The sequence below is a fragment of the Syngnathus floridae genome, chromosome 11 (assembly GCF_059516105.1).
Source record: "Syngnathus floridae isolate MCC-2025c chromosome 11, RoL_Sflo_1.0, whole genome shotgun sequence".
In the NCBI taxonomy this organism is placed as follows: Eukaryota; Metazoa; Chordata; class Actinopteri; order Syngnathiformes; family Syngnathidae; genus Syngnathus; species Syngnathus floridae.
This window is the reverse complement of record NC_142423.1, coordinates 10,711,642-10,738,968: the sequence shown is the minus strand read 5'-3', so window position 1 is coordinate 10,738,968 and position 27,327 is coordinate 10,711,642. Positions and strand designations below refer to the sequence as shown.

General features: G+C 41.8%; 5 protein-coding genes across 11 annotated transcripts in view; 3 read left to right on the top strand and 2 right to left on the bottom strand.

Annotated features, from left to right (window-relative positions):
* Window positions 1-9,780, top strand: part of cacna2d2a (calcium voltage-gated channel auxiliary subunit alpha2delta 2a) — a 94,341-nt gene extending 84,561 nt beyond the window's left edge. The window contains exons 23-39 of one of the 2 annotated variants that reach the window (XM_088388850.1): window positions 972-986; window positions 2,430-2,490; window positions 2,769-2,866; window positions 3,310-3,400; window positions 3,507-3,569; window positions 3,690-3,793; window positions 3,862-3,960; window positions 4,040-4,131; window positions 4,252-4,299; window positions 4,370-4,441; window positions 4,512-4,664; window positions 4,744-4,796; window positions 5,046-5,101; window positions 5,314-5,437; window positions 5,510-5,619; window positions 5,696-5,778; window positions 6,104-9,780. In XM_088388850.1, the coding sequence (XP_088244976.1) occupies window positions 972-986; window positions 2,430-2,490; window positions 2,769-2,866; window positions 3,310-3,400; window positions 3,507-3,569; window positions 3,690-3,793; window positions 3,862-3,960; window positions 4,040-4,131; window positions 4,252-4,299; window positions 4,370-4,441; window positions 4,512-4,664; window positions 4,744-4,796; window positions 5,046-5,101; window positions 5,314-5,437; window positions 5,510-5,619; window positions 5,696-5,778; window positions 6,104-6,226 (1,445 nt within the window). In that variant the 3' untranslated portion in view covers window positions 6,227-9,780. The remainder of the gene's footprint in view (window positions 1-971; window positions 987-2,429; window positions 2,491-2,768; window positions 2,867-3,309; window positions 3,401-3,506; window positions 3,570-3,689; window positions 3,794-3,861; window positions 3,961-4,039; window positions 4,132-4,251; window positions 4,300-4,369; window positions 4,442-4,511; window positions 4,665-4,743; window positions 4,797-5,045; window positions 5,102-5,313; window positions 5,438-5,509; window positions 5,620-5,695; window positions 5,779-6,103) is intronic. The other variant, XM_088388851.1, reaches the window with a different exon arrangement.
* abhd14b (abhydrolase domain containing 14B) lies at window positions 6,454-11,755 on the bottom strand. 2 transcript variants are annotated; one of them, XM_088388867.1, is made up of 5 exons: window positions 11,652-11,755; window positions 10,715-10,929; window positions 10,202-10,443; window positions 9,822-10,002; window positions 6,454-9,642 (listed from the first exon to the last, which is right to left on the bottom strand). In XM_088388867.1, the coding sequence occupies exons 2-4, from the start codon at window positions 10,926-10,928 to the stop codon at window positions 9,823-9,825; spliced, it is 636 nt and encodes a 211-aa protein (XP_088244993.1). In that variant the 5' UTR covers window position 10,929; window positions 11,652-11,755; the 3' UTR covers window positions 6,454-9,642; window position 9,822. The 2 variants fall into 2 exon arrangements, with proteins under 2 accessions (XP_088244993.1, XP_088244994.1); XM_088388868.1 differs by having other exon boundaries at window positions 6,454-6,801.
* A 48-nt stretch (window positions 11,756-11,803) lies between these two features.
* mst1 (macrophage stimulating 1) lies at window positions 11,804-17,734 on the top strand. The gene is made up of 18 exons (XM_088388856.1): window positions 11,804-12,085; window positions 12,636-12,780; window positions 12,854-12,969; window positions 13,038-13,152; window positions 13,333-13,469; window positions 13,616-13,736; window positions 13,808-13,926; window positions 14,642-14,816; window positions 14,991-15,121; window positions 15,206-15,308; window positions 15,523-15,659; window positions 15,760-15,792; window positions 15,904-16,018; window positions 16,109-16,186; window positions 16,287-16,433; window positions 16,513-16,619; window positions 16,710-16,849; window positions 16,955-17,734. The coding sequence occupies exons 1-18, from the start codon at window positions 11,983-11,985 to the stop codon at window positions 17,114-17,116; spliced, it is 2,184 nt and encodes a 727-aa protein (XP_088244982.1). The 5' UTR covers window positions 11,804-11,982; the 3' UTR covers window positions 17,117-17,734.
* Window positions 17,735-19,128: 1,394 nt separating this feature from the next.
* On the top strand, window positions 19,129-22,313 carry LOC148391050 (uncharacterized). 2 transcript variants are annotated; one of them, XM_088388864.1, is made up of 6 exons: window positions 19,129-19,388; window positions 19,952-20,133; window positions 20,215-20,298; window positions 20,811-20,861; window positions 20,933-20,971; window positions 21,492-22,313. In XM_088388864.1, exons 1-6 carry the CDS (start codon window positions 19,172-19,174, stop codon window positions 21,552-21,554), a joined length of 636 nt encoding a protein of 211 aa, XP_088244990.1. In that variant the 5' UTR covers window positions 19,129-19,171; the 3' UTR covers window positions 21,555-22,313. The 2 variants fall into 2 exon arrangements, with proteins under 2 accessions (XP_088244990.1, XP_088244992.1); XM_088388866.1 differs by having other exon boundaries at window positions 19,236-19,384.
* A 622-nt stretch (window positions 22,314-22,935) lies between these two features.
* On the bottom strand, window positions 22,936-26,419 carry c11h3orf18 (chromosome 11 C3orf18 homolog). Of its 4 annotated transcripts, none has more exons than XM_088388871.1 (5): window positions 26,132-26,419; window positions 24,538-24,917; window positions 24,436-24,461; window positions 24,171-24,300; window positions 22,936-23,404 (listed from the first exon to the last, which is right to left on the bottom strand). In XM_088388871.1, exons 2-5 carry the CDS (start codon window positions 24,790-24,792, stop codon window positions 23,324-23,326), a joined length of 492 nt encoding a protein of 163 aa, XP_088244997.1. In that variant the 5' UTR covers window positions 24,793-24,917; window positions 26,132-26,419; the 3' UTR covers window positions 22,936-23,323. The 4 variants fall into 4 exon arrangements, with proteins under 4 accessions (XP_088244997.1, XP_088244996.1, XP_088244995.1 ...); XM_088388870.1 differs by lacking the exon at window positions 26,132-26,419 and adding an exon at window positions 25,118-25,362; XM_088388869.1 differs by lacking the exon at window positions 26,132-26,419 and adding an exon at window positions 25,196-25,361.
* Window positions 26,420-27,327: the final 908 nt, after the last annotated feature.

Genomic DNA, 27,327 nt, shown 5'->3' with positions numbered 1-27,327 from the left:
TTTCTTTGTTGTACCTCCTCTTGATATTTTCCCACAATAATTGTGTCCTTTTTTTCTGTATTTCTCATTTGCTCCAGCAAATAAGATATTTGGTCTTTATTTCTTTTCAGCGGGGTACACGCATATTCATTTTAATATCTTCAGCAATGTTTAAAATCAGAGGAAAAACACTTTGATACGGTGCTACGAGGCATCTCGACAGCTGGGAAATACAATCATAAATAATACTAATAAATAATAAAAAATATATATCCTTTTGTAATTATTGAAAAGGGTTGACATTTCCAGCCCTGAATGTTTTTAGAGCAGATCAAGGAAGGAAAATTAATCTTAACGCACACCACGTGATAATTGTTTAGGATCATCTTTTCAGAGACATTCCATAATGATAATTGATAATCAATGTCAACATTTTAATAGCAAGAATATGCATTTTGTGCCTCCACTTGTCTAAATGCTGTATTATGCTCACTTGATTTCTGGTTTGATCTCATGACTTTTATAATGCGAGCCCAAGGGCAGCTTTGAGTCAACAGCAGAGGGCGCTATTAGCCAAAATGGCAGTCCACTGGGAGGGAGGAAAAGAATGGAATCATTTGCATAATTCGTATTCCACAAACACAATAACAACCTGAATGCCGTGGTTAGACTAGTAGGGGGCACATTAAACACATTTTATTATGAAAATCATTTTCTAATCACCACACCTCAAGAAACACGATCAGGATAATCGTTGGATAATCCGATACTCTGCCGACATGAATCGTGAACGTTAAAATCAGGCCAACTATGTGTGCATCCCGCTTTGTGTTGTATGATTTCAATAGTTTCTTTTTTTCTTTCAAGAACACAATATTTTTATTCAAGCAATAAATTGAATAAAATATTGTTTGTGATCCCCTCCCCTCAAAACCCCTTCCTACCCGACCCCCTGTTTCTTTTCTTGCTCCTTCTCTGATGGATCCACACAGTGTCATACATCCAGGGCAAGTATACTCCATCTTGGTCCACGTTCCCTCTTCCCCGACTTCCTCCTCCTCCTGCCTCCTGCTTCCTCCCTCACCCTGAACCCACCCCCCTTCCCTCCACCACTCCCACCACCTCTCTCTCTCCTAACTTCTGGCTCCCCTTGTCTGCCTGCCTGTTTTTGCCCCCAGGACCCTCTTCTTCTTCTTTTAACCTCAGCCCCTACCCTTCGTGACATGATGATAAAAGCTCAGTTCTCAGTTCACCTCTGCTGCCGACGCACTGAACGTGAAGACAGATGTTCATGCTCCTTCTGTGGATGGCTCCTTTCCTCCTGTCTGTCTTTCACCTCTTCTTTGCATCCTCTTCTCCCGTACCTGTCTGTCTATTTCTTACGGCGTCACTAATCTGTAAATGTTCATTCTAATATCAATGACCACAAATTAGCAATATGGCAGCTGGATTGTTGACCTCTGCAAATACAGTAGTTAATATTGGACAGCTTATTAGATACAGTGTAACAGTCTGATATGGTCCACGACGAGTTCTGTATACTAAACTTTATCAAGATAATTTGTTCAGTGTTAAATGTATCTCATCACATTTCTATTAGAGATAAATATAGTTTATGAAATTGCTAATATTTAATATATTAATATTTATAAGTACATACTAAGCATTAGCATCGGTCTCCAAGTAGGACTGTGGTTGAGCACAGGCTTCCTCCAAAGCTGATCCGTGTCCCGGCCCACGTCTCAGATGTCAGCTCCTGTGTCATCCCTCTCTACAACCCCCGTCTCATCAGCTTGTCCCCTTCACCCTTTCTGCCACACCCCTGACTCACCCCTCAGACCGCCAGACGCACGGCCCAACGCTTCCTAAGCGAACCCCGACCTTGGGATGATGCACGGCATTGTGGGCGGAGACTACCTGGGCACCCCATTGACGGAGCGAAACCTTGAGTGTGACAACATGAGATTTAATGAATCAACTTTGCTTAGCGTTGCCCTTCAACATGCCCTTCACAATGCAATGCATCTCCTGCCATTACGTGTCCTTCCGAGCCCCCCTGCCCTGGCAGTCTGAGGGGCGACCACGCCTTCATCAGGACCCTTGCAAGAGTTGGCCACGTTGATGCCTGCCTGACCTTTTGACAGCGCTCGCTGCAACTACGTGCGGGTCTGAGAAGTCGCTTCCTGACACCACGTTGAGTGAAGTCACTTCTCAGACATCTCAAATGCTGTTAAGTTTGATCATGATAACAAAAAACAAAAAAGTTCATCCATTAAGGTCAGGTTCTGTTTGAGGCACCATATTGGCTAACGCTAGTGTTTCCCATGATTCCTCAACGCTGCTATGGTAAAAGTCCCGTTGTGTTCACCCGCCCTCCGTCCCCCGAACAGCTGCAAGTCCCTCACTTTCTCAGCCCCCTTCCCGGATAATCTTCCCCCTTTCTGTTTCAGATTTTGAGTCACTGCTGCCAAACAGTTTTGAGTCTGAAGGACATATATTCATTGCTCCCAGGTAGCCTTGTGTGGAACGCTCCTCGTTGTCATTACGCCACATCTCGTCCAGGAATTTTGTGTGTCTGTGTGTGTGCGTGTGTTGCATTAAACTGTTTTCATTGTCACTGATGAGTGATGTCAGAACTTGGCTTTTGTGTCATCAGAGTTCACCGTCACCAAGTACAACCCTCCGCGCATGCTGCCACTTCTGTGATGCTGCATGATTTATCTTGGGACTTTCAAAACGTCAGACAGGTTGGAGCAGTTTTCATTATTTTTATTTTTATTCCTTCTCAGGGAATACTGCAACGATCTGGAGTTGTCAAGCAATAACACGGAATTCCTGCTCAACTTCATCGCCCTTATGGAGAAAGTGACGCCCGACTCCAAGCAATGTCAGTTGATTTTGCATTTGCGATATTTTTAACTGAAAGTTTAACTAGTCAAGGGACCAAGTAGTTAACTCTAACCCCCAAGTTGTTTTATAATTGCCTACATTCACCGTTTACTTGGCTTATAAAAATAAATCACCATCCATACACCTGGAAAGTAAACAAAAGAAGATTTGTGAATATTGGACATATTTGTGGACACCATTTTTTTTTTAGTACATTTGTGCAGTTGCTGGTCTTTGTTTCACATTGTTTACAAATTTGCCCAAAAAAAAAAAATGTTCCTCCTACTAAATCTCTTGTGTGTCTAAAGCCTGAAATTCCATTATCACTCGTGCGGTAGGGCTCCACACCTAATAAAACAAAAGCCCACTGAGCCCCCCCCCTTTAGGAAACAATAAGATTGACCACTTGGTATTCATGTTAATATTTGTCGCCCTGTTCAGGCGACAATTTGCTGCTTCACAACCTGATTCTGGACACGGGCATAATCAGGCAGCTGGTGGACAAAGTGTGGAAGAATAAAGACTTGAACACGTGAGTGCACGATACCTCGTTCAGACTCTTTCAGACGTAGGCAGATAAAAAAATTTAAAAAATCCCAAAAAAATCTGTCCACTTGAACATTCCTATGTGTTTGAAGGTACGGTTTTCTGGCTGTATTCGCTGCCACAGACGGAGGAATCACACGAGTGTTTCCCAACAAGTAAGAGTCGTTCTTATCAAGAGTGTGTTTTTCATGCCTCCCTTTTAAAGCCTAATCACTTTGATAAGAAACAAGCACAGCAGTAGCGGGGAGATTTACAGCTCTCTCTTAAAATGTCAGGGCTGCGGAAAGCTGGGAGGAAGACCCCGAGCCATTTAACGCCAGCTATTACCGCCGCAGTCTTGACAACAAGGGCTACATTTTCAGAGCGCCTTATCGTACAGGTGAATGATGCTCCTCTGGGCGCCGAGCCCGCTCTTTTTGTTTCCTCACACTTTTGTTTGTCTCTCAGCCCGAGACGAGCTGCTCAACCCGGAGAATGACACCATTGGGATCCTGGTCAGCTCGGCGGTGGATATCACCGTCGGGGGGAAGACTATCAAACCGGCGGGTGCGTTCCCGAGCAACGTGGCTTTCATTTTGAACATACTTAGAGTAAGCCGGTCTTGTTTTGTCTGCTCATTTGTCAGTGGTCGGAGTGAAACTGGATCTCGAAGCTTGGGTGGATAAGTTCAAGATTCTTGCCAGTAACCACACAGACAACCGCCAAGGCCCTAACACGGTAAGCAAATGGTTAAATATTGAGTAGGATGGCAAAAAAAAAAATGGCGACCAGTCCAGGGTGTACCTTGATCGCAATAGCGTCCCCATTTTGTTCCTTCTTCTTTTATGTTTGCGTCAGTGTGGGCCAAACAGGGTGTGCGAGATGGACTGTGAAGCCAACAATGACGTGAGTGTCCATTTGACTCTTTCCATGTGTTTCACTCCAGCTCAGTCCATTTATTGTTTTTCCCCCGCAGGACCTCCTGTGTTACCTAATCGACGATGGTGGCTTCCTCATCATGTCCAACCAGAAGGATGACTGGAATAAGGTGGCGTTTTGACCCATCACGAGTGTTTATTTTGAACCCCTCTGTCATGACTTCTTGTGTTCTCCCGCAGGTGGGCATGTTCTTCAGTGACGTGGACTCAACCCTGATGTATGCGCTCTACAACAACTCCTTCTACTACCGCAAGCAGTCGTTCGACTACCAGTCGGTGTGCGAGCGCATGCCCAACAGTGAGGCCGGAGCGGCACGGAGAGGAGTCTTTGTGGTACTGAAAATATATTTGTCACTTGGATCTTGAGGCACCGCTGCATATATTTTAAATGTATTTATTGTCACATCCACAGCCCACGATTGCAGATTTTGTCAACCTGGCTTGGTGGACATCTGCAGCCGCATGGTGAGACTTCATGATCATATACCTGGCCGTCATAAGGTGCACCTCCACCTTGTAGTGATATCAGAAAGTACTGTAGTGCAGTTCTACACCACTGTAAATTACAGCACTAATAATAAACATCTTGTTCAAGGGGACATATTTTATTATATTTTTTATTATATTTTTTGTAATAGCTGAATTTCATATGCTGCATACGTACTTTGTCCTAGTGACTGCAAAATACACATATTGGTCCCTTCTTGTCTTCAGGTCCTTGTTCCAGCAGATCATGTATGGGCTGGCTTATCACAGCTGGTTTGTCACAGGTGGGTGCCGATTTTCAAAATGTGAGACCACATATCTGATGAAGTGAAGGAAAAGTCTGACAAATGTCTTCTAAGAAGTGCCAGTTATCTTAGTGTGTGGTATACTCAGGATGACCAACACAGCACACACCAAACAATATTTCCAATTAAACTCCAGTAACTTTGTGAGTAGATCCATATTTGTGTGTGTGTGTTTCCAATGGCACCTGTAGATGAGGTGGGCGCTGAAGGACTGGACTCCAGGGATAGGAGTTGTGTCATGATCCAGACTCAGTACTACCTGAGCAACTTGAGCAGCTCCTTCAACATGCTGCAGGACTGTGGCAACTGCTCCAGGTAGACGCACACACACACACACACACAGTCAAGAAGGACACAACTTCATCAAGTGCGCTGGTTTCTGTGCAGGCTAATCCATGCCAAGAGGTTAAACAACACCAACCTGTTGTTTGTGGTAGCCGAGAAGATGCCCTGCAATGGCTGCGAGATTGAAAAGTTGTCCCAGGAGGAGGTGGAGTGTATCCTCTAGTGCGACAACGTCATTGGTGTGTCAAAAATCGCTGTGGGGTTTTTTCCGTAATGGCTTATTTCCAGTTATGGAGGAGAACCCGTGTGAAGAAATGACAGTGGCGCGCTATAGGAAAGGACCCTCCACCTGTTTTGACTACAACAACACGGTAAGCAGCATGTCAGCATTTTTGTTATTTGGATTCCAAATAGTTCGTGAATACAGAACAAGAAACTAACAAAAACCAAACAAATTATATTTAGAGCTGAATTAAAATTGAGCAATTTTGGGGAAAAATGTATGTTTATGGACACACCAGTCAACATGAAAAATCCGAACTCGTCATCATTACATCATTGTAATTCAATTTCCCTTCTCCTATTTTAATGAATTAAAATTAAATTAAAAGTAATTTTAATGTTGACCCAGATTTTTTTTTTTTTTTTTTTTTTGACGTGAAGTGCAATCCTGACGCGTGTACTTCCAATCCTCAGGAGAACACGTCGGACTGTGGGCGGGGCCACTCCTTGCGTCCGTCCCGGGTGGCTTTGCTGCTGATTCAACTTTTCCTGCTTTATCCTGTCGTCAGTCCTCACGCTGACTCTCTACTACATTAATCTCATCTGTCACACACACACACACAAATGTGCACACACACTTTATAGCTGTCCTGTGCTTCTCATATGTGCTCCCCCACCACCTAAAGTAGTCTTATAGGCAATGATGGGCAATGATGGAAGCCCTGAGTGCCACCATCTAGCCAGCTTCACTTCTGTGTCCTCAGCCAAGGAGAGACCCCCACCAATCCCCCCCAAAAAACAACTTTTAGGTAGACGACACCGTGTCATGAGAAATCCAAACGTTTTATTTTTCTTCACCAAAAAAAAAAAGAAGGGATGATACATTTAATTTATGCACTACTATATCTACTTGCCAAAATGAGATACTTTCATGTGGTCTTATTTTTTTAGCCCAAAACACAGCAGAAATGGCTTAATGAGAGGGATTTAAAAAAAAAAAAAGTTATCTTGATGTGCTCATATTCACAACACAGAGGCACTAATAACACAGCTGTGACGTTTCAATTATTATTAGCGAGCGGTGTGGTGTGGTGTTATATATTACCAACAAAAAAAAAGAACCTCTCTGACCTCCATCTATACCAACATCACCTCTGCCAGTCCTCAAAAGGCTGTGAAGAAAAAAAACAGATCAGTGCTACGAGGATGGAGTCAAAATATGACAAGAAAAACATTGCAGTGTCACGAGAGGAAAAAGTTGGAATATTTCAAGTTGACTCTTAATGTTATGAACAAAAAAGTTGGAATATTAGGAGGGAAAAGTGAGTAACAAAAGTAGTAAAAAAAAAAGTTATTTTACAAGAATTGAACGATACTGTTACAAGAATAAATTCTGAATATTACACGAGTGAAATCCAAATTTTATGAGAAAAAATAATAGTTAAATAGTCAGAAATAAGAAATCCAAATTTAAATGAAGTCAGAATATAGCAGGAAACAAATTATTGTTACATGCATTTACGTTTTAACATCACAAATGTCTAATTCTATGAGGTGGGAAAAATCAAAAAAATCAAATCTGAATACATTGCAAGAAAAAAAGTATCTTTACAGCAATAGAGTCAGAATATTGTAATATTGAGATTAGTTGAGATCAGTAAAAAATTAATACGATGTGAACAAAATGTCAACTTCTTTTCCCTTCCTAAAAATACAAATTCCTTATTGTAATATCGGAATATTATTCCCGCAATTTGACATTGGTTTTCCTCGTAATTTGAGATTTGCTTTCCCTTCAATTACTCCATAGAAGGCTTTGCTTCTTCTCGCTAAACTGTATTCTGTCACATGTTCTTCATGGGTTCTGTGCCAGGGTGGTTCAGGCCTTATCATGCTGTCCCCAAAATGGCCAACAAACGTAGTCCGCGCCTGTCACGTGGTCGTCTTTTTAGACTGTTTAGGATCCGCTTCATTTCATAATAGTGCCTTGACGCACTTTGTGGTAGACGAGTGAGGCGACCGTGTAGTACTCGCCGTTGTTTCTTTCAAATCAAGTGGCCATCTTGGAAAGGGATCAGCTTTAGATAGAGCAGCCATCTGACTGCCATCACATGACTATGATCAGTCAGCTATCAGCACACACACTTGGACTGGATTTACGCCGCAGGTTTCAAGTGCGCAATGTCCCATTAATCGCCTAAAACAGATTTTCCTGACTAGATGTACATTTCAAGGGAACACATAAAACCAACCCGCATGCGTAAGCAACCAAATTGCTCGTCAATAATTCCGCACGTCAGTAAACAATAATACATGGATAGTACAAATATTGAGAGTTTAGCAACCCTCACATTACTCGACTGGCTATCGTAGGGAATTTGCTTTGCTTTTTTTCCCCAAGTAATGGACACGCCCCTAATGTAGCATATATATATTTACACCATATTGAATTGTCTATGCTTTGGCTGATGTCATTGGATATTTTTGAAATGTGTTAAATTGTGAAAACGTCACGGCTATTTCTGCTACTCGCAGAAAGTTTTAGGATATTGTGCTTTTGGGTGAAATTTGAGGTTGAACCGAAAATGTACGCAAACCTCTGTGCAACTGAGTTGAATTTCACCTTCCCTAAATTTCTGAAAGTCTAACTGTTCAAAGTTTCAGTAAGCCGAACACAAAATGTTGACGTTTGATCATGAACCTGTATTGAGATACGGAGACTGAAAGAGTCACAAAAAGTGGACACTGTGCGAAATTTAGAAAAGTAACAAAAGTGACTTTTGCCCTTTGACACAGCAAATCTGAATTGTGCCACTTGCAGCGTAAATCCAGCCTTATTATTGGGTCATGTGTTTTGTTTCTTTAATTAGGCCCTCTTGACTGCTTTAATTCTGCCTGCGTGTATGCGTGCGTGCATTAATTGAGTGGAATGTCTTTAATGTGTGATGTGAGGGCTGATTGTTTTTTTTTAAGTTCTTGTTTGTGTGTCGCAATGAACACAATCCAGTGTTATGGACGTTGAGAAAAAAAACAAAAAGGGATGTCATCGCTTTTTGGATTGACAGAATGTGTTAGTTGGTCAGTGTATTGAGTTTTTAAAATGCAACGTAGAAAAACGACGCCTCTCTATTTGATTGCCTTAGCGTCGTGCACAACAGAGCTCTGATCCCCCTCGCCCCGCACACCCCCACCATGCTTTAGATTATTAATGGAGTTCAGAATGTATATCGGGATTTTTTTTTTTAATCATTTGACACTTTGATAGTACAAAACACGACATAGGTTAAATTGACCTGATTCAAATATTGACTTAAACAGTAACAATTACCAATGAGCCATTAAAAAAAAAAAAAAAAAAAAACACTCCTGAGAAACAAACGAAACATGACAGCGGTATTATAACACAACAAACAAATGTTGCCACCTAGCAGTATGACGTGTCAGTTAACAAAATAAATACAAATCAAATGTTTTTTTTCCTGATGTTTGGAAAATATTCTAACCCCAGTTCAAATGTTCTCAGTTCATTGATTAAAATGGTTATTAATAGAGTTATTAGTTGGATCGGAACAATGTAAGAAATGTTAACAGAAGGGTTAAAAAAAAGTGTCCAGCTAAGTCTTTGTTGATTGGACAGGTTCGCCAAAAATCACATTGTGACGAGGGTTAAAAGAAGCAAAGGGGAAGGCAGGCTGCATCCGTGTGTGTGAGGGGGACAGTGTGTATGTGATCGTGTAGTGTGTAGTCTGGTGCTCTGTGACCATGTTTGACAAAAGTGTGTGTTTAAAAGAAAATAGAGAAAACAAGTCGGAATCAGTCAAAGTGAAGTCAGTATATATATATCTCAATATAAATATAGGAAAAGAGCACTGTTGATAAGTTTGAGGTCTGAAGTCCAAACAGATTTTTATTTTGTATTTGCTTCTCGCGAGTGTGCGCGTGTGTGTGAGAGAGGATGACTTGAGCTCCTTCTTTCTTTTGTTTGTCGCTCCATTCTTTTTGTACAGTTGAAGCTATGCGGAAAAAAAGATGAAAAAAAAGGAGAGGGGCAAACTTTGTAAAATATTGTGTCTGTGACTCCTTGTAAAATATTTTCAAATTGTTTATTACAGAGAATCAGTTAATAAATAATGTTCATATTTTTCACTTCACTTCAAGGCGTCTCGTGATTTTTGTAACGTGACACACTTACCTCAGAGTTTAGCAAGGAACTCAGAGAGTAGACGGTGCCACGTGTCAGGGTCGTCGAGGTAACAGGCGTGCCCCGCCCCTTTCATCACCGCCACGCTGTGTTTGGCCAGCTGGCTCAGGTTGCTAAGCGACACCTGCCCCAGCTCAGTGTCACCATCGCCATAGACAATAAGTGACGGCACCTGTCGTGCCAAAAATAAAATTTGCTTATTTTAATTCTAGAAAATTGTGTTCTAGATTAAATTTCAGTCAATTTTTCAAAACAACCCAGTTTTCATTATTGTTACCCTTATAACAACCATGTTCTACCCATATTAAGTGGCATGAGCACAAATATTTCCTGACTTACATTGTGGAATTTAAAATGATAAAAATGTAAACCTTGACGCCGCCGTATTGTTTTGCGCCGATCTTTTCGGTGCAGATGGGCGCGACGGGAATGTAAGCCCGTAGTAGGTGCTGATGTTGCAGCAGGAAGGGGAGCGAATACATGCCACTGAGTGACGGGCTGATCAGCACCACGGGACTCAGCTGCAGTCGCTCACATACGTCCTTCAGGAACATAGCGGGGGCCAACTCTCCCATGACCGCCGGCGCCTCGGCTGAGCTGGAGCGGCCCAGTCCTGTGGACAAGCAAGGTTTGCGTCACAAAAAATTAAATGCATATCACTACTCATGTCTACTTTGACGTCTGAAAATATTAAAATCTTAACATAAAATCCAAAATATTAGGGGGATGATTCTGATGTATTTTCAGAGGCCGAGGTGAGCATAAGTTAAGACGTCCACATGAAATTTGGGGACGACTGATCTCTCTAACATTTAGCCACAGCCGTTTTTTTACGACGCTTATCTTCTATGGATGGATGTATGACCGCTTTCTTTTCCGCTCACCAGGAAGGTCGATGGCAACTGCCCGGCAGCCGGCATTGGCCAGCATGTGAAGGGTGCCGTTGCTGAGCCAGTTTTCCGAGGAGAAGCGGCGACCATGAAGAAGCAAAACAGACATCTTGACATCCCCCGAGGATGGTCGACTTTGTCTGTAGAAGAGTGGTGACGTGCAGCCTGGAATGTCTACGCTGCCTTCGTTCAATACCACCTGCGACATCCTGAACACACACACACCAATGATCAATACAAGGGACCTACCGGTATGGATTTTTTTTTTGTTTTTATTTAAAATATATTTTAAAATATAGGCTTACAACAAATAGATATAGATAACAGCCGAACAGGCAAGTTCTGTTTTTTTTCTGTTTCCAATTGAAGCCTTAACATTACATTAAAATTACTGCAGTTTATGCTGTTATGAAAGGTTCTTGGTTCATTATATAACCTTTATAATACTGCCCCCTGGTGACCACAACATGCACACCAGAAGGAGGACAATAAGCATAAAAAAAATGACGCACAAACGGTTTGTTTACATTTTTTTTGCATTGCTGTGCCATTGCTGTGCCGTTTTAAACTGCACAGTTTTCTCCTTAGTTTGGGGAAAGAATAACACACTTTGTAAAGTAATTGCAACATGCCGTTTGTGCAAGTAAATAAAATAACACAGTTGCCACCCTCCCCTGAAGCACTCACCAAAATGTTCCGTTAACGTTGCAATCAAACAATGAGCATTATTTATCTTTGCATAAGCAAAAGTTTTCATATTCAACCGTCAAAAGTCGTCTTTGTGTTTTTGCACCTTCTTGAAGTGTAAAAGTCAAAGTCTGCTTTATTGTCAATTTCTTCACATGCCAAGACACAAAGAAATCGAACTTACGTTCCCACTATCTGGTGGTGCGGTAAACATTTTTATCACAAATATCGAGAGTGCTCTTACCTGCTGTGACGGTGTTGATGACGACACCGTTTTAAAGTTAGTAAACTTGTTGCGCTTCCCTTTTATTTCCGGAAGGGGGAGTGGACAAACGAGAGCAACAGAAAATAAAGGTCACCTCCGCTGTGTTTATCGCCCTCTAGCGTCCACTGAAGGACTCGAGGGCGCATGAGTAGACGATGATGTGTGCCATTCCTTATTAATGATTAGTGAGCATTATTGATCCCCGTGATTTTGTTCGTATGAAGGCCTCTTTGTTCAAATATCAGCTCAGTGTCCGGCGTTTCGTGTTCTGAAATCCTCTACCTGGAAAGAGTTTTCTTCTCCGTTCCGAATGAGACGCCTTGACGGGCAACAACTGGTGTCGAAACTTTGTCTTCTTGCGATGCTGCTGCCACTGCTGCTGTGTTTTTTCCTAACAACAAGCCTGGTCACTGGTGAGTTTTTGTACTTTTTTCTTAATGGAATAACAGTTTTGATGTGTTTATATTCACATTGTGAAGAAAGCTATGAAGTGTGTATGTATAATATTAATCCAAATGAAGATGCTCTCACTGGTGGAAACTGCTTAATAAACATTAGTCGTGTAACTAAATAGTCTGATGTCCAAAGGTCGTGTGCGTATGTGCTGGGGTAACACGCACTACATGAGCTCCATTTCTTATACACACACTCAATGCATGAAAGTCCAATTATTGTATGCAGATAAAATGGAAGAAAAATAGAACAATGATGTACTGTGTTTAAAAAAATATATATATCACCTGTCAGAGACCATAAGATAGATTAAAAAATGAAAATAAATTTAAAACATAAGATAATTTATTTTTTATTATAATGTGCTCTACTATTTATCGGTTTATAAGTCTCTAAATCAAACCATTCATTTGAAAATGAATAAAGTAAAATGATGGAAAGATTTTGGTCATGACTAATCCTGCAGCATTAAGCTTGGTCAATTGGGTGGTCTGATGCATTTCGACTTAGGTTACCGCAGTCCCCTGAACGACTTCCAGCGGTCGGAGGGCAGAGAGCTGGTCCCCACTTCTTGGAACTCGGCCCACGTTGTCACGTTGTTGGTCCTTAACGTGGAAGACTGCGCTGCACGGTGCTCGATCTCACTAGACTGCAGGTATACTGTTCTATATACGCTGGACATAAGGTTAGAGTTTATAATGTACATCTCATGTAAATGTGTCCATCAGAGCGTTCAACTACGAAACGCGGCCAACAATCACATGCAAACACCTGCGCTGGGTGGGAGATGGCAGCAACGCCGAGGTTAAACGCAACGTCAACTGCGACCTTTACGAGAAGAAAGGTAAGACTCACAATGTTGCATGAACACAATCACACATATTTACGACGGTGTGTGTGCGTGATGCACAGTCTACGTTCGCAAGTGCATCGTGGGTAAAGGCGCAGACTACCGCGGGAAGGTGTTCACTACCCGAAGCGGACTTACCTGCCAGCAATGGTGGTCCAAGTTCCCTCACGATCACAGGTAAGCGGAACAGTCTGTCATACTGAATGAGCCCCTGAGAAATAGAAGTGACTAAATATTTGTTTTGAATATAAAATTGAGTTTAGTTGACATTGGCAGGCGCCTGTTATACAAATCAATCTATAAATATAAGGAGTTAGCCCACTGTTGTTCTCAGTGGTTGAATTGCGACCTTTTCAGGTGGACTCCTTCACCAAGCAACGGCTTGGAGCTGAACTACTGCCGAAATCCAGACGGGGATCGCATTGGGCCGTGGTGCTACACCACTGACCCCGAGCGACGGTACGAAAGTTGCAGCATCCCTCAGTGCAAAGACGGTAAGGTAATGGCTATCTTCTGTCGGGTTAAAATAGTTGAAAAGATGACTCAGCAAGTTTGTTACTTTCGTACGGCTTTGAAGTGCGGTGCTGCATTTCGACAAAAAGCCTTCATTAACTTCTGTGACACTTGTGTGTGTGTGCAGACGTGTGCATCACATGTAACGGCGAAGACTACAGAGGGCAGGTAGACCACACGGTAAGCGGAAAGGAGTGCCAACGCTGGGACCAGCAGTACCCTCACCAGCACATCTACCAGCCCGAAAAGTAACCATCTCTCGTTTGATGATGACGGCGAGCGTTGGGCCGTGTTTCGATGTGACGTGGCTTTTCCTCAGGTACCCTGACAAGAGTCTGGATGACAACTACTGCCGTAACCCGGACGCCTCGCCTGTGCCGTGGTGTTATACAACGGACCCCAATGTGGAGCGAGAGAGCTGCGAAATCAGGAAATGCAGTAAGATTATTTGCCGAAGAAACAAAGTACTCAGCACCCACCCTTTCAAGATTTTGATCAGATTTGTTTTAATCGATTCGTTTCAGTATTAGTTTTATGATTATTATTTGTTTATATTATATGAAACGGACAGTTGCTTCACAACGTGGACTTTTGCTGAGATTGGCAACAGGAGTTGTGCAACATGTTGCAACTTTGGAATGCCCGGCCGGGGTTGGCTGGTGGGAGGATGACGCAATTATGCCATCTTGTGACGTACTTGAGAGTCAGCAAGACAAGAATATTTTCAATTTATTCAGTCTAGGCAAATATCATGTTAAAGCTCAATTTTATTATTTTTTTTCTTTATTGTTGACACTATTCTTGTTGTTAAAATATTTAATGAAAAGATTATTTTCTGTTCATTTTTTTAACTGATATTTTTACATGATTTTTATTTACCAATTTATATATTCAGTACATATGTGATAATAATACTATGATTATTATTGTCGCAAGTAGATTAAAAATGTGCAAAATGCACATGCAGTGGAACATATCCAAACAACCCCATAATTCACTTAATTGTGTCCACAATTTTCTTGGGTGTGTAATTTCACACTTGTTGGGGCAGACAGTCACTCCAGAGACCCAAGTATTTGAATTAAGGCATTAAATGATTAGTTTTCCATAATATGCCCCCTGAAGCTTCCTTTCCCCGGTGATTTCTTCTCAGCTGAGGTGCGCGTGGAGAAACGTCAACGCTCCAGCTTCACCACCAACTGTTTCCGTGGCCGCGGGGAGGATTACCGTGGCAGAGTCAACGAGACCACGTCAGGCATCCCTTGCCAGCGCTGGGATGCACAGTATCCCCACGAGCATCCCTTCTACCCCAACACATATGAATGCAAGTGAGTGTCAAGTCTCGGAGCGTTATGCATCTCTAATTTGATACATGAGAAAAACCAGTGTCTGAGGAAAAACAACCAATCAGAGACAGAAGATATATGAGTTGTTATGGGTCAGCAAAGGCCACATGCTAGAAATAAAGGAATATTTTTCAAAGGTGATTCACTGATATCTAGGGGCTTGGAGGAGAACTACTGCCGCAACCCAGACGGCTCCGAGGCCCCCTGGTGCTTCACGTCCGTGCCAGAGATGAGGACTGCCCTGTGCCTGCAGATCAAGCGCTGTGCGGATGACATTGACGCAGAGGGTACGGCACACAGAATAGCAGTCTTCTGAAAAAAGACGTGATTTAATACTCTCAGATAATTTGTCTGTGGTTTAATACTTTCAGATTGCTACCATGAAAATGGAAGAAACTACCGAGGTATGGTGCGCAAAACACGCAAGGGCATCACCTGCCAAAAATGGAACGTGAACACGCCTCACCTTACCAGGTATAAATATTGAAGTTGTAAGCATTAATTACATTTTATGCATACACTACCCGGTAAAAAATATTGCAATGGTAAGGCTAATTCCTTTTCATTCTTGCTTTCAAGAGCAAACATAAATTTGACATCAAAACCTCAAATCAGTGTCCATGTGGTCTCACTGGCAAGAGTCAAAATCTAAAACTGTGCTAATCGTTTGAATCATTTGATTCACCAGAATAAATCCCGGAACGCATCCCGAGGCCAACTTGACCGAGAACTACTGTCGTAACCCAGACGAGGACCGACATGGTCCCTGGTGCTACACCATCGACTCCAAAACTGAGTTTGACTACTGTGCCATCAAACAATGTGGTACTCAACTGTGCTTTTTTTTTCTTCTTGTTCTTCCATCTCCAAAAAATATATGTTCAATGACAACAACTTTTTTTTTTTTTTTTTATCTTTCGAACAGCTGGAGAGAAAGTATCCCTCACGGAAACAGTTGGTAAGTTATTGAATTTATACTTTATGGACTACTTTATGGACGCCTAAATATATGTACATAATATTGTGATTGCTGTATTAACGACGCTGGTTGACGTATTTGTCCACACAGAGAAAGTTGAGTTCAGTGAGTGTGGGAAACGAGAGGCCCGCTTCCAGAGTAACAGGTTACGCATCGTAAATGGCATACCTGGGAACTCGCCATGGACGGTTAGCCTCAGAGACAGGTATTATATGCGTGTGTGTTACTGACAAAGTGTTCCTTTGCAAGCAACCTGAACACCAAAAATGTTTAAGCACTCACTCTAACCTGGAAGGAAAGGAAACCATTTTTGCGGAGGCACCCTGGTGGACGCCAGATGGGTCATCAGCACCAAGCAATGTTTCTCCTCCTGGTAAGGCTTTGCTTTTCTCACCAAAGCATGTCACATCTACTGATCAAATGTTTTGCAATATCACCCAATGATATATTTGTGTGTTTGTGCGCACGCTCAGCTACGTGGATCTGCCCGGCTACTCGGCCATGCTGGGCACCTTGTTCCGTGACCCACAGGATGACGAACCCGGCGTACAGACCATCCCTCTCACCAAGATCGTCTGCGGACCTTCTGAGTCTCAGCTGGTCATGCTGCAGCTGGAATCGTGTGTACACCCTTGCACGCACGCACACACCCTGATACGTATCATACCTGGCACTCTTCTCTCCACTATGTGTCTGCAGCCCAGCCCAGTTTAACGATCGCGTCTCTCAGATCTGTCTGCCTCCTGAACGCTACATCGTGGCTGAAGGGACCATTTGTGAGATAGCAGGATGGGGCGAGACCAAAGGCAAGATAGAAAAATAAGATAGACAGCAACAGTGGTGTGTATAAACAATCAAACAGTTGGGCCAAGTCACTCTTTTGCTCTCCTTTCAAGGCTCCGGAGATGAGACCGTCTTGAACGTGGCCCATATTCCGGTGCTCAGTAATAAGGACTGCAACAAATATTTCCGAGGTCGGGTCCGGGAGAACGAGATGTGCACCAGTTCCTTCCAGGGAGGGGTTGGAGCTTGCGAGGTGGGTGACCACTAGTGTTAGAAGCGGGTGCTTTAAAAAACTATTTTAGTTATAGTTTAACATGGGTGTGTTGACTTTTTCTATCCACTGTTTGTATGCCCGCAGAGAGACTACGGTGGCCCGTTGGCATGCCAGAACCATGACTGCTGGGTTCTGGAAGGTGTGATCATCCCCATGCGGCGCTGTGGCCACGCGGGCCAACCCAGCATCTTCATCCGGGTGTCGGTCTATGTGGACTGGATCAAGAAGGTCATGGGCTTTGCTTAGGAAAGAAAAATGGAGTACCGTAATTTTCGGACTAAAAGTCGCTCCGGAATATAGGTCGCATTAGCCATAAAATGCACAATAACGTGAAACAAAACATATATAAGTCGCATAATTCACATATAAGTTGCCCCCCCCACCCAAACTATGAGAAAAACTGCGACTTATAGTCCGAAAATTACGGTATTTGTTTTTATGATGTTTTCGGCTTTTTTTTTTTTTTAATTTTTTTTTTTTATGAATGCTTACTACATTGCGGCAAATTTGACACTTGAATTTTGGCTTGCAAGACAAAGCAAAAAAACTGAAACTAAGCAACACTTTGATCGTTCATCTATCTAAAGCACACATACAGAGTGCAAAGTTGTTAAGGTGAATATATCAAGATTGTACCATTTGACTTGCAGTATAAATTTGCTTAACCGTAGTAATAATTCGACTTGACTTTCTTGAGATTGAGTGAAGCCTCGACTTGCTTGATTTTTTTTTTTTGCCTCAGTAGCTTGCTTGAAACTTGAAGGTTAAGACATGACCTGTTTGTAATGGAGTGTTACTTTAACACTAAATGTATCGGTTTTATTTTTGGAATGTGCAATTAATTAAACATCAAAAAGAAGTGAACTGTTACGCCCTCAATGGTTTCATACGATAAAAAGTGGCTCGACTTTTTTTGAAATACTAGCCGTCGTTCCACCGACACTCTCAGTTATACACTTTATCTTCCACGGAGAACGACAAATATTAGTGCCGTACTGATAATCTCAGAGAGCAGTTCAAAACACACCATGATGGGTTAAGAGTACACGCCTGAGAGAGCTTCATTGTATGCACCAGCTGACTCCCCAGTGTGAATTGAATGGAGCTCCACAGCACCTTGTGCACACCCACCCCTGACCCTACCCCCTTCCACCCATCCCCACCCTTACTCTCTCGAAAAGAAATCCCTCTTGAGTTGGTCTTTTGATGGCGGCCCCCCCAACCTCTAAAGACACGCCTTTGTGCCTAATGCCCCACTGTATGCGCTTGCACATTCTTTCGAGTTCTATAGGAGGATTTTTGCAACACACCGCCGATGAGCCCACGGAATGTAGCTTAAATAAACCTCAAGATGAGGAGTTCCAAAAAGCACGCACTGCTCCACTTTCAGGCTTCTTTTGACAGTCAAACATTACCATGCTGCTAGGAACTAATGAGAATGTTCTTTCACTTTCACTTAGTCATACTCACAGTGGATGACTTGTTTTACCGTTCGTTGTTCATACATGAATGTCCTCTCTTGGAAATCTCACATTTTCTCACGAATACATTTTTTTTTATGCCAAAGAAACGAGGATTGTTTTATCCTTGGGATGCTTTTACACAAGAATGTCAAAAAAATTGAACAAAATGCATCTTTTTTTTACAGTTTGGTATTCGTACAGTGGCATCTTCACAAGTTAGTGTTTGACAAAAAATGCTGCCTCACCTTTCTACTGCAGCCCTGTAGAGAAAAGTTTGAAGAGAATGAATTTGTAAATTATCACTTCGTATGGTGTGAGTCAGTTGAGGTTGTCGATTAAAAAATTGCTCATATGACTGACGACATAATCAATAAATGTTAATTTTTCCCAATTTATTTGGAATTGTACCTTAAAAATGGGAAACGTTTGAAACGGTCATTATTAGGTTAGTATTTAATATTATACTGTATATTATTTATTACATTTATTAGTCCCCAAATATACAAGTCCAACTGAGATCAAATTATGTCAACATAGCCCTGGAACTAAAATGTTTTTTGTTTTTTTTTAATACTCCAAACAGACAAAAGTATGTGGACACCTGACCATGAGCCATGAAGCTAACAATAAAGACTAAAGTATTGGGACACATGACCAAAGGTGATTGATGGGCAACTTCTTCCAAGTATGCCTTTATGGACTTAGCTTAGTGCACCGAGCCCCACAGGACAAATTAAAGTCCGATTTGTGGGTGTTCCACCGAGGCCCTTTGGGGCGAGGTTAAGATTTGGCCACTCCCCTGTAGGCTGCAACATTATGGCACTTTAATTGCGAAAGTATGCAATGCCAGAAGATAGGCACCATTTACAGTACAAGCCTCCCCGCCCCCTTGTTACACTGCAACCGGGTTCAATTCGTGGCTGTGTTTGAATGGGTGGGTAGTTGTGAGCGGGCATCACATATATTTCTAAATAGGGAAAGACGCGCAGAAGCATCACAAGTTTTCGGCCGGCGCGGTATCAGTATCCACCTGGTGAAGCTGCAAAGACAAGTCAGTAAGTTTTTCTTTTTTTGTATGTGTTTTGCATTTCTTTCGATTTGTTTTGAGAAAAAAAAAAAAATTGCACCTGTATACTCGCGTGCAATCTTTATTGGATTACTTGCGACGTACTCACGTTGGTGCAAAACACGCATTGCGCAAACTATTTAAAGAGGCCAAGTTATGATTGTGCTTGTGTTAATTTTTTCACGCAACGAGTGCCTGTATGGGATGTGTACCACCGGGACGCGGGGTGGGGGTGGGGGGGGGGGTGGTTCCCATCGTGGGCGGTCAGGCGCACTACTGGTTGTCGATCACGCACGCTTATGAAACTATCAAGCAATTATCAGAAGGACTGTTTTGGGTAGCTTTGTTCTTACCGAGTCTGCTTCCCAGCTGAGAGCTTCTGGGTTCAAATTTCAGCTCTTCCAAATTCTCCCATGCCTGAGTGAATCTTTTTCTAGTAGTGTCACTGTGTAACTTGACATGTTCTTCTCTTGCGGTCTTCTGTTAAAATCGTATGCCAATCCAGCCATATTTTTTGCAAATGATGAAAAATGTTCCAACATCTGTTTGCAGGCACCACACTATTTTTAGCCTTGTCTCCAGCACCTTGGTCCTCAGGCCTTGATGACCCTGCTCTCCAAAACATGAGCAGCAGCGGGCCCACAGAGCCGTCTTCTTCCCGGCCCAGTTCCCCAGAACAGACTGCCGAGCCTCAGCAACGAAGGGGGCGAGGTCGTCCACGCAAGCAGCAGCTGGTAGGACTGTCGTGATTGGCTGATGGAGTTCTTAAAAATAGCGTCAAAATAAAGTTGTGGTTGTTAATGTTTCTGTTGCAGGAGCCTCTCGGACCGCCGACTCCAAAGCGACCAAGAGGAAGACCCAAGGGCAGCAAGAACAAAGGCCCCAAAACTATACTCAAGGTTAGCTTTGTTTTGCACACCGGTACACATAAATACAGAACCTAAGATGACATTAATGAAAGAACGCTACAATCTTGAAGAAAAAATTTTTTGCAAATCTTTCATTCATGTTTGAGTCGCTTGTGCCAAACGGTAGGTGACATTGAGCCTGGGTGGACCATGAGTAGCGGAAACTTGGGTGTGGAAACATTTTGGTCATGAAAAAAGATTTCCAGATGGACAAGTTGCTGAATGTAAAAGTCCTGGTCCACCATCTGGTGTCTCAGGTGAAGGGCAGGTGATGCAGTGTATAGTGCAGATGGACCGCTGATGTATGCACATTAGCATCTAGCCCCAGTGGCCTAATGGACAAGGCACTGGCCTCTTAAACCAGGGCTTGTAGGTTTGAATCCCATCTGGGGTGAATTTATGTCAAGTAAAGGATGGGCAAAGATTCCTACCCATCAGTTTCTACAAATGTGTTTCATTTTTGTCTGCTGGTTTCGTTCATCTTTGCTAATCTTCTTTACCAGAAAGCCGAGCCATCTGGAGAAAGACGGCCACGTGGGCGACCAAGAAAATGGGTGTGTGACGTTTTGTACTTATTTGTATCAATGTGTTTGTACACGTCATTCATGTCTGATTCACTTTACAGCTGCAGAGGGTTGTTGCAAAAGGAAGTGAAGAGCCAAAGGTGAGGATACTGATACTTTTTTCAATGAGACTTCAAATAAATGACTTATGGTCAGTTCTTAGGGCAAGTAATAATATTGTAGCAATTAAAAAAATTCCCACCGTGCTAGAAAAGCTACAAAGAAACCTCTAAAAATACCTCAAGAGTCCGTCCGGTATGTTTTGCTGTTATTCCGAGAAACCCTCCTGGTTCATTTTGTGAATGAAACAGAAGTTACACAACCCTAAAGCAACGGGTCTACATATCACTTATTGTCTGATCCAAGACATCCGCAAAAGACACTTGAAGTGAAACCGTTGAGCGAGTCGACTTTTTTTTTTTTTAGCCTCACTCACGCTAAAAAGGGGAAGAATGACTCGACGGACTGAGCTTAGCTTGGTCTTCATCCGGCTGCCTCGGTTTCCTGACATAACCGACTCTTGACGAAACTATAAGTCATTCTCGTGGTGTTTTGTATTGATTCATTGTTCGGTGATTGAGTCACATGACGGTTTCTTTTGCTCTTCTGACGTTTCCCCAGGTGTCACCCGAGGAAGGGGAGTCGGCGACCTCGCCCGCTTCGTCTCAGGAGGAAGGCCACTAATGTGATGTGTCGTCACCCTACCTCAAGGTTTAGCCGTAAGAACACTCCATTGGAAGGGAAATGGTGGAATGATCAAAATTTGGTGGAACTTGTCTACCTCGCTGAGAGGTGGAAAGTTAAATTTACCACCTAAGAAAGCCATTTTCATTCGAGGGAAATGTCCATTAAGGCTGCACGTGTGCAAAAAATACTAAAATCATGTTGGACATGTGTTTAAATATTCATCAGTAAAATTAATTCAACTGGAAAGGATATGTAGTGCATTTTTGAAAGATGTGTGATTACTATATCACAGGACATCACTTAAGATTAATTAAAAAACTATACACTGTAAACAAAAATAATGAGTGATCTTATCTTATCTTACAAATGTGTAAAATGTAGGGTGGTTTAATTGAATGCAAAGCTTTTAATCTGCTATATGACCAGCAACAAGCTAAACGCACACTTTGCTGTCTCATAGAAGAGCTCATTGTTTTTTTTTTACCCCATTTTTACCCCATTTATATTGTTTTGTTCCCAATTATTCATAATAGTTTTTCATTATTTTAGAATTTGCTCCCCATTCCAACTAGATGTGTATTATTTTGACTGGCCAGGGACAAAGAGGGCTAAAATTAATTTCTTCGTAAATATTATGCAGCCCTTAATTTACCTGTTTAAATCCAATAAGATTGTAACTAAATCGTCCATTAACAAAGAAGTTAAGACATATTGAATACATAAAGCAACAAGTGTTGTGTGACACTCAGGACTTTATGCCAGTGCTTCTTTTTCTTACCACCACGATGAAACCTCAGGTACAATGTAAAGACCTCACAGAAACCACAGTTACCTCAAGAAAAACTGGATTTGCTCAAATTGAAATGTGACTTTGTTCTCCTGTTAAAATGCAGCAAATGCAAAAAAAACCAGCCTGATAAAAAATATTCTTATGATGTACTTTCTTATTAAATATTGACCCGTCTTTTTTACCATCGTTTTTTTAACAGTATGTGAGCACAACCTCCATTGCCTATTATCTAAAAAAAAAAAAAAAAAATTAGGCTAATTATTTTTTATCGTAGGTGTGTGGTGTTTTGTGGAAGATCGGTATGATGACTTCTACCTTTTTGGGACATTGACTGAAGAATGTTATAAGATGCCAACTTGTTATTTTTATATGATCTGGTCCATGTGTTTTACGATTCTATTAGTGTAGTGATTGATTTACATGCGGCATTGTGTTAAAACATCTTTTTGTGGCTTACTTCATTTGCGCAGTGATGTTCACTGACACAACCTGGCCTAACTTTTTTTTTTTTTTTAATTAAAACCATTTTTACCCAGTGAGTCTTAAACCTGGGATTTGTGTTTTTGTAAATCAACAAACAGGCGCAACTCTTTTAGAGAATTTTTGAAAGGAACAGTTTTAATGTCTTGAACAAGTCGTTAGTTGCTCAGCAAGGAGGAAGACGCAAAAAGGTTGGCGCTAACATCCAGTGTTACACACAAGATTACGATGAGGGTAAGAAGAATAGAAACGTGGCGACAATAATTCCACAAACTAATCACATTTGTGTGGCGGTTGATGCAAGATGGTAAAAGTGATGCTGTTGCATTCCATGCACTTGTTCTCCTACAAAATCATTTCAAATCTATAAAATTTCAAGCACCATCTGGTCACCAAAACAAAGTCCCTTTTTTTTTTCATCATCTTTCATTGTCCCACCCCGTAGATGATCAAAAAGGGAGTCCACTAAATGATACGTGGAATGGAAGAGCTTTCGTTAGGCATTAAGAGCTTTGGCTACATCTGTGAAGACCAGGCGACTGGGTCTCTGGGTGCTCCCCTGCGAGGTTCGGAGAGTCTGCGAGAGATGACCGTTATTTCAAATTACCACCACATCAAAATGTCTATGATTGGCCCTTTTCATCCATTTCAAAGGCGAAGTAAATTTAATTGCGTAAATGCTCTCTTTAAAACTTTTTCTCATGAAAAAAAAGATAAGAAAAAAAATTACTATTGCCTAGAAAAAAGTTATAATGTTATCATTTTTTTTTCTTTCAGTGAATACAATGTAAAATTAAAAAAACGTTTTGTCAGTATTGGAAAAAAAGGCAGGTTTCAAGAACTATAAATATGCATAGAACTTTTTAAATACACCTTTTGTTTACAGAAAAAAATATTTTGTTCTTAAAAAAAATACTATATGTTGAGATTTACGTGAGGAACACCACAATCCACCAAAGTTAATGTTGGGAAGAGGAGGAATTGTTTGTTATGAGGAAAACGATAGAAATGATGTATACAGGAGAAGCTAATGTTTACGTCACAATTAAGATGATATCATTTTGATTTTATGAAAAGACAAAATTATAGAAATAATGACAAATGAAGGGGAAAGTAGGTTTAAAATTAAAAAGGTTTATAATGACACACAAGTGATACTTTACCATGTTCTTTTATCATCATGCCTTTGTCAAAACTTTATAAAAGAAATAAAAAAAACATGTAAAGTCAACTTTTACTCAACAGAAAGGACGTGTTGCCCAAATGACGATACGGTATCGTTTTTTTATAGTGCATAAAAAAAGATATATAAACATGTGCGTCTCTCTGTACACTTAGCTTACCTTGGCATTAGGACCACCAAGTGTGCCATCTCGGCCATGGTCAAGTAGTTCCTGTTCCAGCAGGTCATCTTGTTCTTCGGCCGGGTCAAAGTTGTACATGGGCATGAGCTGGTGCCTCAGCTTCTCCAAACTGACAAGAAGGAACATTTTAGAATAGACAAAAATAGTAATCAACGTTAGCTCTTTGTGGGGCGCTTCAATTTCTTCACACACTTCACTGTAAACCGAGATGCCCCTTATAATACAATAGTTGAAATAAACATACCGCTTCCTTTTCCGGATGTACAGCATCTAGGAAGGAGAAAGACAAACAAACTCATTAGTTTATGTTCTGATGAGATTCATGGCATCAAAGTGAACGTCTTACTAAAGCCAGTGCCAGGCCGATGAGGGTGATGATGCCAAAGGGCAGGAGCACCATTCCCATCCCCGAGCCCTCCATCACCGCTTCCGGGAATGTAACGCTGGTGCTGTTGAAGCTGCTCTCGTTGGCCGGGACCGAAACAGTCACGAGCATCATCCTGGACGTGACGTTGTCCCTCATCGTGCTCGAGGAGGCCGTTAGGGGGGCTTGGGTGGCCGTTGACGTTATTAATGTCGTTTCGGTTTCGAGTAGGGCCATGGTCAGCTATTTCAACTGAATGCTGTGTATTGATTTAGATATCTTGTGCGTGTTGTCTCATTGCTGATGGAGTTGTCTTCATGCTAGAAATGATGACCCCTTGGCCATGTGATCTTGAAGACCAGCTGCAACACAAGAAATAACACTTGAATTGCCTCGGAAATGATTAATTTTCTGCACTGCTCGTCCTGATTGGGTTTATGCCACAGACAGGGCGGGCCCTTGAACTGGGTCCTTGCTAAATTAAATACTGTAAACACCCAAAAGTAAAACGAGAAGTCCGAGGCATGAACCACATTTGAGTCACAGGTGAGTTGGAGCCTACTCCAGCTCAAATTTGGTGACAAGTGGGGACAGCCGAGACCAGTTGTCAATCAGCAAATCGCTTTTCTTCACCACTTGCCTTCATTAGTGGCGCAGATGAGCTGGAGCCTATCCTAGCTGACTTGTGGCAAGAAAAGCACAATTGTGTTAAAGTGAAGTTATTGGATCTCTCTGAAATAATTATTTAAAATGATATGGAACAACCGTAGTTCAGATGGTGTCATGTCAGAGTGCAGGTAGAGAGGTCATATTTGCTTATGACATCATCCCGAAGTCATATAATTTCAGTAACAAACCTCCTTAGATGATGTCACAGAGAATGGAAGTGGGAAGCTCTCACCCTGATAGATGATCCTCTCCATATTTGTATATGTGCTATTGTTGTGTTAGATCATTTAAATTGTTTAATATTAAGCTACAGAAAAGTAGGTTTTTTTGGGGGGGGGGCAGGAGCAGAAGTAAACAAAAAGTTGACAGAGATAAATGTTACATGTCAGAAAATACACAAATCCAACCTTGATTTTGACACATAGTATATTGCAGTCAGGATGTGGTCGGTAGGTATTGAGAGCAGGATGTGGGCAGCAAAAGGCAGATACAAATCTCGAGGAATACGCAATGCCCGCCCAAACTGTAACTGTGGAGGAAATGTGCTTTTTAAAGCCAGCTCAAATGCCAAACTGACAACCCTATTCCTCCCACACACATATGCAAGCTCTCTTAATACGTACCAACTGCCTCCAAGTTTTGGCACATTTTGTTTACTTTTAATGGGGCTTCCATAGATTGCTGTAGTACCGTGCTTTTATTTCTTTTATGTTTTTAGAAAAGAGGTCAGATGACGACCTATCTTTCTCCTCTGTCCATCCCGTCTGTTTTTAATTGTGAATATGTGCATGCAAAGCAAAACGACAAATGGACACCAAATGTTGCTGAGCATGTAACATTCTACTATGACGAGTGATTTTTTTGTGTACGATGTCTCCTTTCGCCATGATCGGAGGTGCATACGTACCTGGAGAGTATAACATGCTTGTATTGTCATTGGGAGAGGCGACATTGAAATCAATGTCCGCCCCTCCTCCCTTTAGCAATGCGGATCCCACACGGCCTGTTTACATTGAAAAGCAGCCATTTTCTCACAGTCCTACGCCGACGTAAGCCTGTCCCGGGAGCCTTCGTGGGGTCCCGCACGCTTCCTCCGATGTCCTCTGAGGACCACCCCTCCCTTTTGTATTCTCTATTTCTTAACAGTCTTTGACACCGGAGAGGCTGCAGAAGGATGCTGCAAAGGAAGCAGGGTAAACGCGTTCCCCGCCCTCCTCCTCCTCTCCCGGCAACCCGATTGGTTGAATGCCGTGAGAATGCGAGCCGTGGTTGGCTGGCTCGGCTGACCGTCTTGCTTTGCAAGGATGAGGATGGGATTTAAGGGCTCGGAGCACCAGATGCTGTCAGGCCCGATCGTGACACCATTCGCCATCCGGGTGTCAAAGGCCGAGAAAATTAACCCTGTGGTAGCAGTAGCACCAACCAATATGATTTATTCTACAAATGACAGGTTAAGGCTTTAGGTGGAAAAAAATATGACACTTTGAGTGAAATATAAAGCAGGATAACGTTTTATTTTATTCATGGACCATGAAAGAAAAATACCTCAAAGTACAATTTAAGGCACATCCTCTTCCTTTAGTCCTTTGAAGCTTGGGGTATTAAATAGATGACAAAATTCAGAATCTTTGAAAACAGAGCCTTTATTTGTCCCTTTGAACACAAACAAGAAAATGAAGGAAAATCTACTTCCTCGTGTGACTTATGATTTGTATCGTTTAAATCTGCTTACAATGCCAAAAATCTTGACTACATTCTAAACTAATACATAATAAACAATAAAACATTTTAAGAGCTTACATAATACTTTTATATACTTATATGTGAGGTTTGATAAATCACTGGTAACAAATTATTATTCTTTGACTCCAGAGAAGTTGGCAAAATTCAGGGTGCAAAATATGGCACATTTGGTAAAATACTGCCACCTAGTGACTCATGTGGAGACTTGCAGTCTACCTGATAGACGATGCTCCAAGTTCTCCAATTGTATTTGGAGACCTGTATGTTAATGACGCCTATAATTCTCTACAAATAACGAGCCAGATTGTACAAAAAGTAATTTACACTCAAAGTCACCAAACTACTGCTTGTACCAAGAAA

What these genes read in the sequence shown, in the direction of transcription:
- abhd14b (XM_088388867.1), bottom strand. Translation starts at nt 10,928, where the DNA reads ATGTCGCAGGTGGTATTGAACGAAGGCAGCGTAGACATTCCAGGCTGC. An exon ending in AGTTGCCATCGACCTTCCTG is followed by an intron (nt 10,444 to 10,714) that starts GTGAGCGGAAAA and finishes GCTTGTCCACAG; the next exon opens with GACTGGGCCGCTCCAGCTCA. An exon ending in AACAATACGGCGGCGTCAAG is followed by an intron (nt 10,003 to 10,201) that starts GTTTACATTTTT and finishes TTGGCACGACAG; the next exon opens with GTGCCGTCACTTATTGTCTA.
- mst1 (XM_088388856.1), top strand. Translation starts at nt 11,983, where the DNA reads ATGAGACGCCTTGACGGGCAACAACTGGTGTCGAAACTTTGTCTTCTT. An exon ending in CGACCTTTACGAGAAGAAAG is followed by an intron (nt 12,970 to 13,037) that starts GTAAGACTCACA and finishes CGTGATGCACAG; the next exon opens with TCTACGTTCGCAAGTGCATC. An exon ending in AAGCAATGTTTCTCCTCCTG is followed by an intron (nt 16,187 to 16,286) that starts GTAAGGCTTTGC and finishes GCGCACGCTCAG; the next exon opens with CTACGTGGATCTGCCCGGCT.
- LOC148391050 (XM_088388864.1), top strand. Translation starts at nt 19,172, where the DNA reads ATGCAATGCCAGAAGATAGGCACCATTTACAGTACAAGCCTCCCCGCC. An exon ending in GTGGGCGACCAAGAAAATGG is followed by an intron (nt 20,862 to 20,932) that starts GTGTGTGACGTT and finishes TTCACTTTACAG; the next exon opens with CTGCAGAGGGTTGTTGCAAA. An exon ending in AAGGAAGTGAAGAGCCAAAG is followed by an intron (nt 20,972 to 21,491) that starts GTGAGGATACTG and finishes ACGTTTCCCCAG; the next exon opens with GTGTCACCCGAGGAAGGGGA.
- c11h3orf18 (XM_088388871.1), bottom strand. Translation starts at nt 24,792, where the DNA reads ATGGCCCTACTCGAAACCGAAACGACATTAATAACGTCAACGGCCACC. An exon ending in TACATCCGGAAAAGGAAGCG is followed by an intron (nt 24,301 to 24,435) that starts GTATGTTTATTT and finishes CCTTCTTGTCAG; the next exon opens with TTTGGAGAAGCTGAGGCACC. An exon ending in TTGGTGGTCCTAATGCCAAG is followed by an intron (nt 23,405 to 24,170) that starts GTAAGCTAAGTG and finishes CATCTCTCGCAG; the next exon opens with ACTCTCCGAACCTCGCAGGG.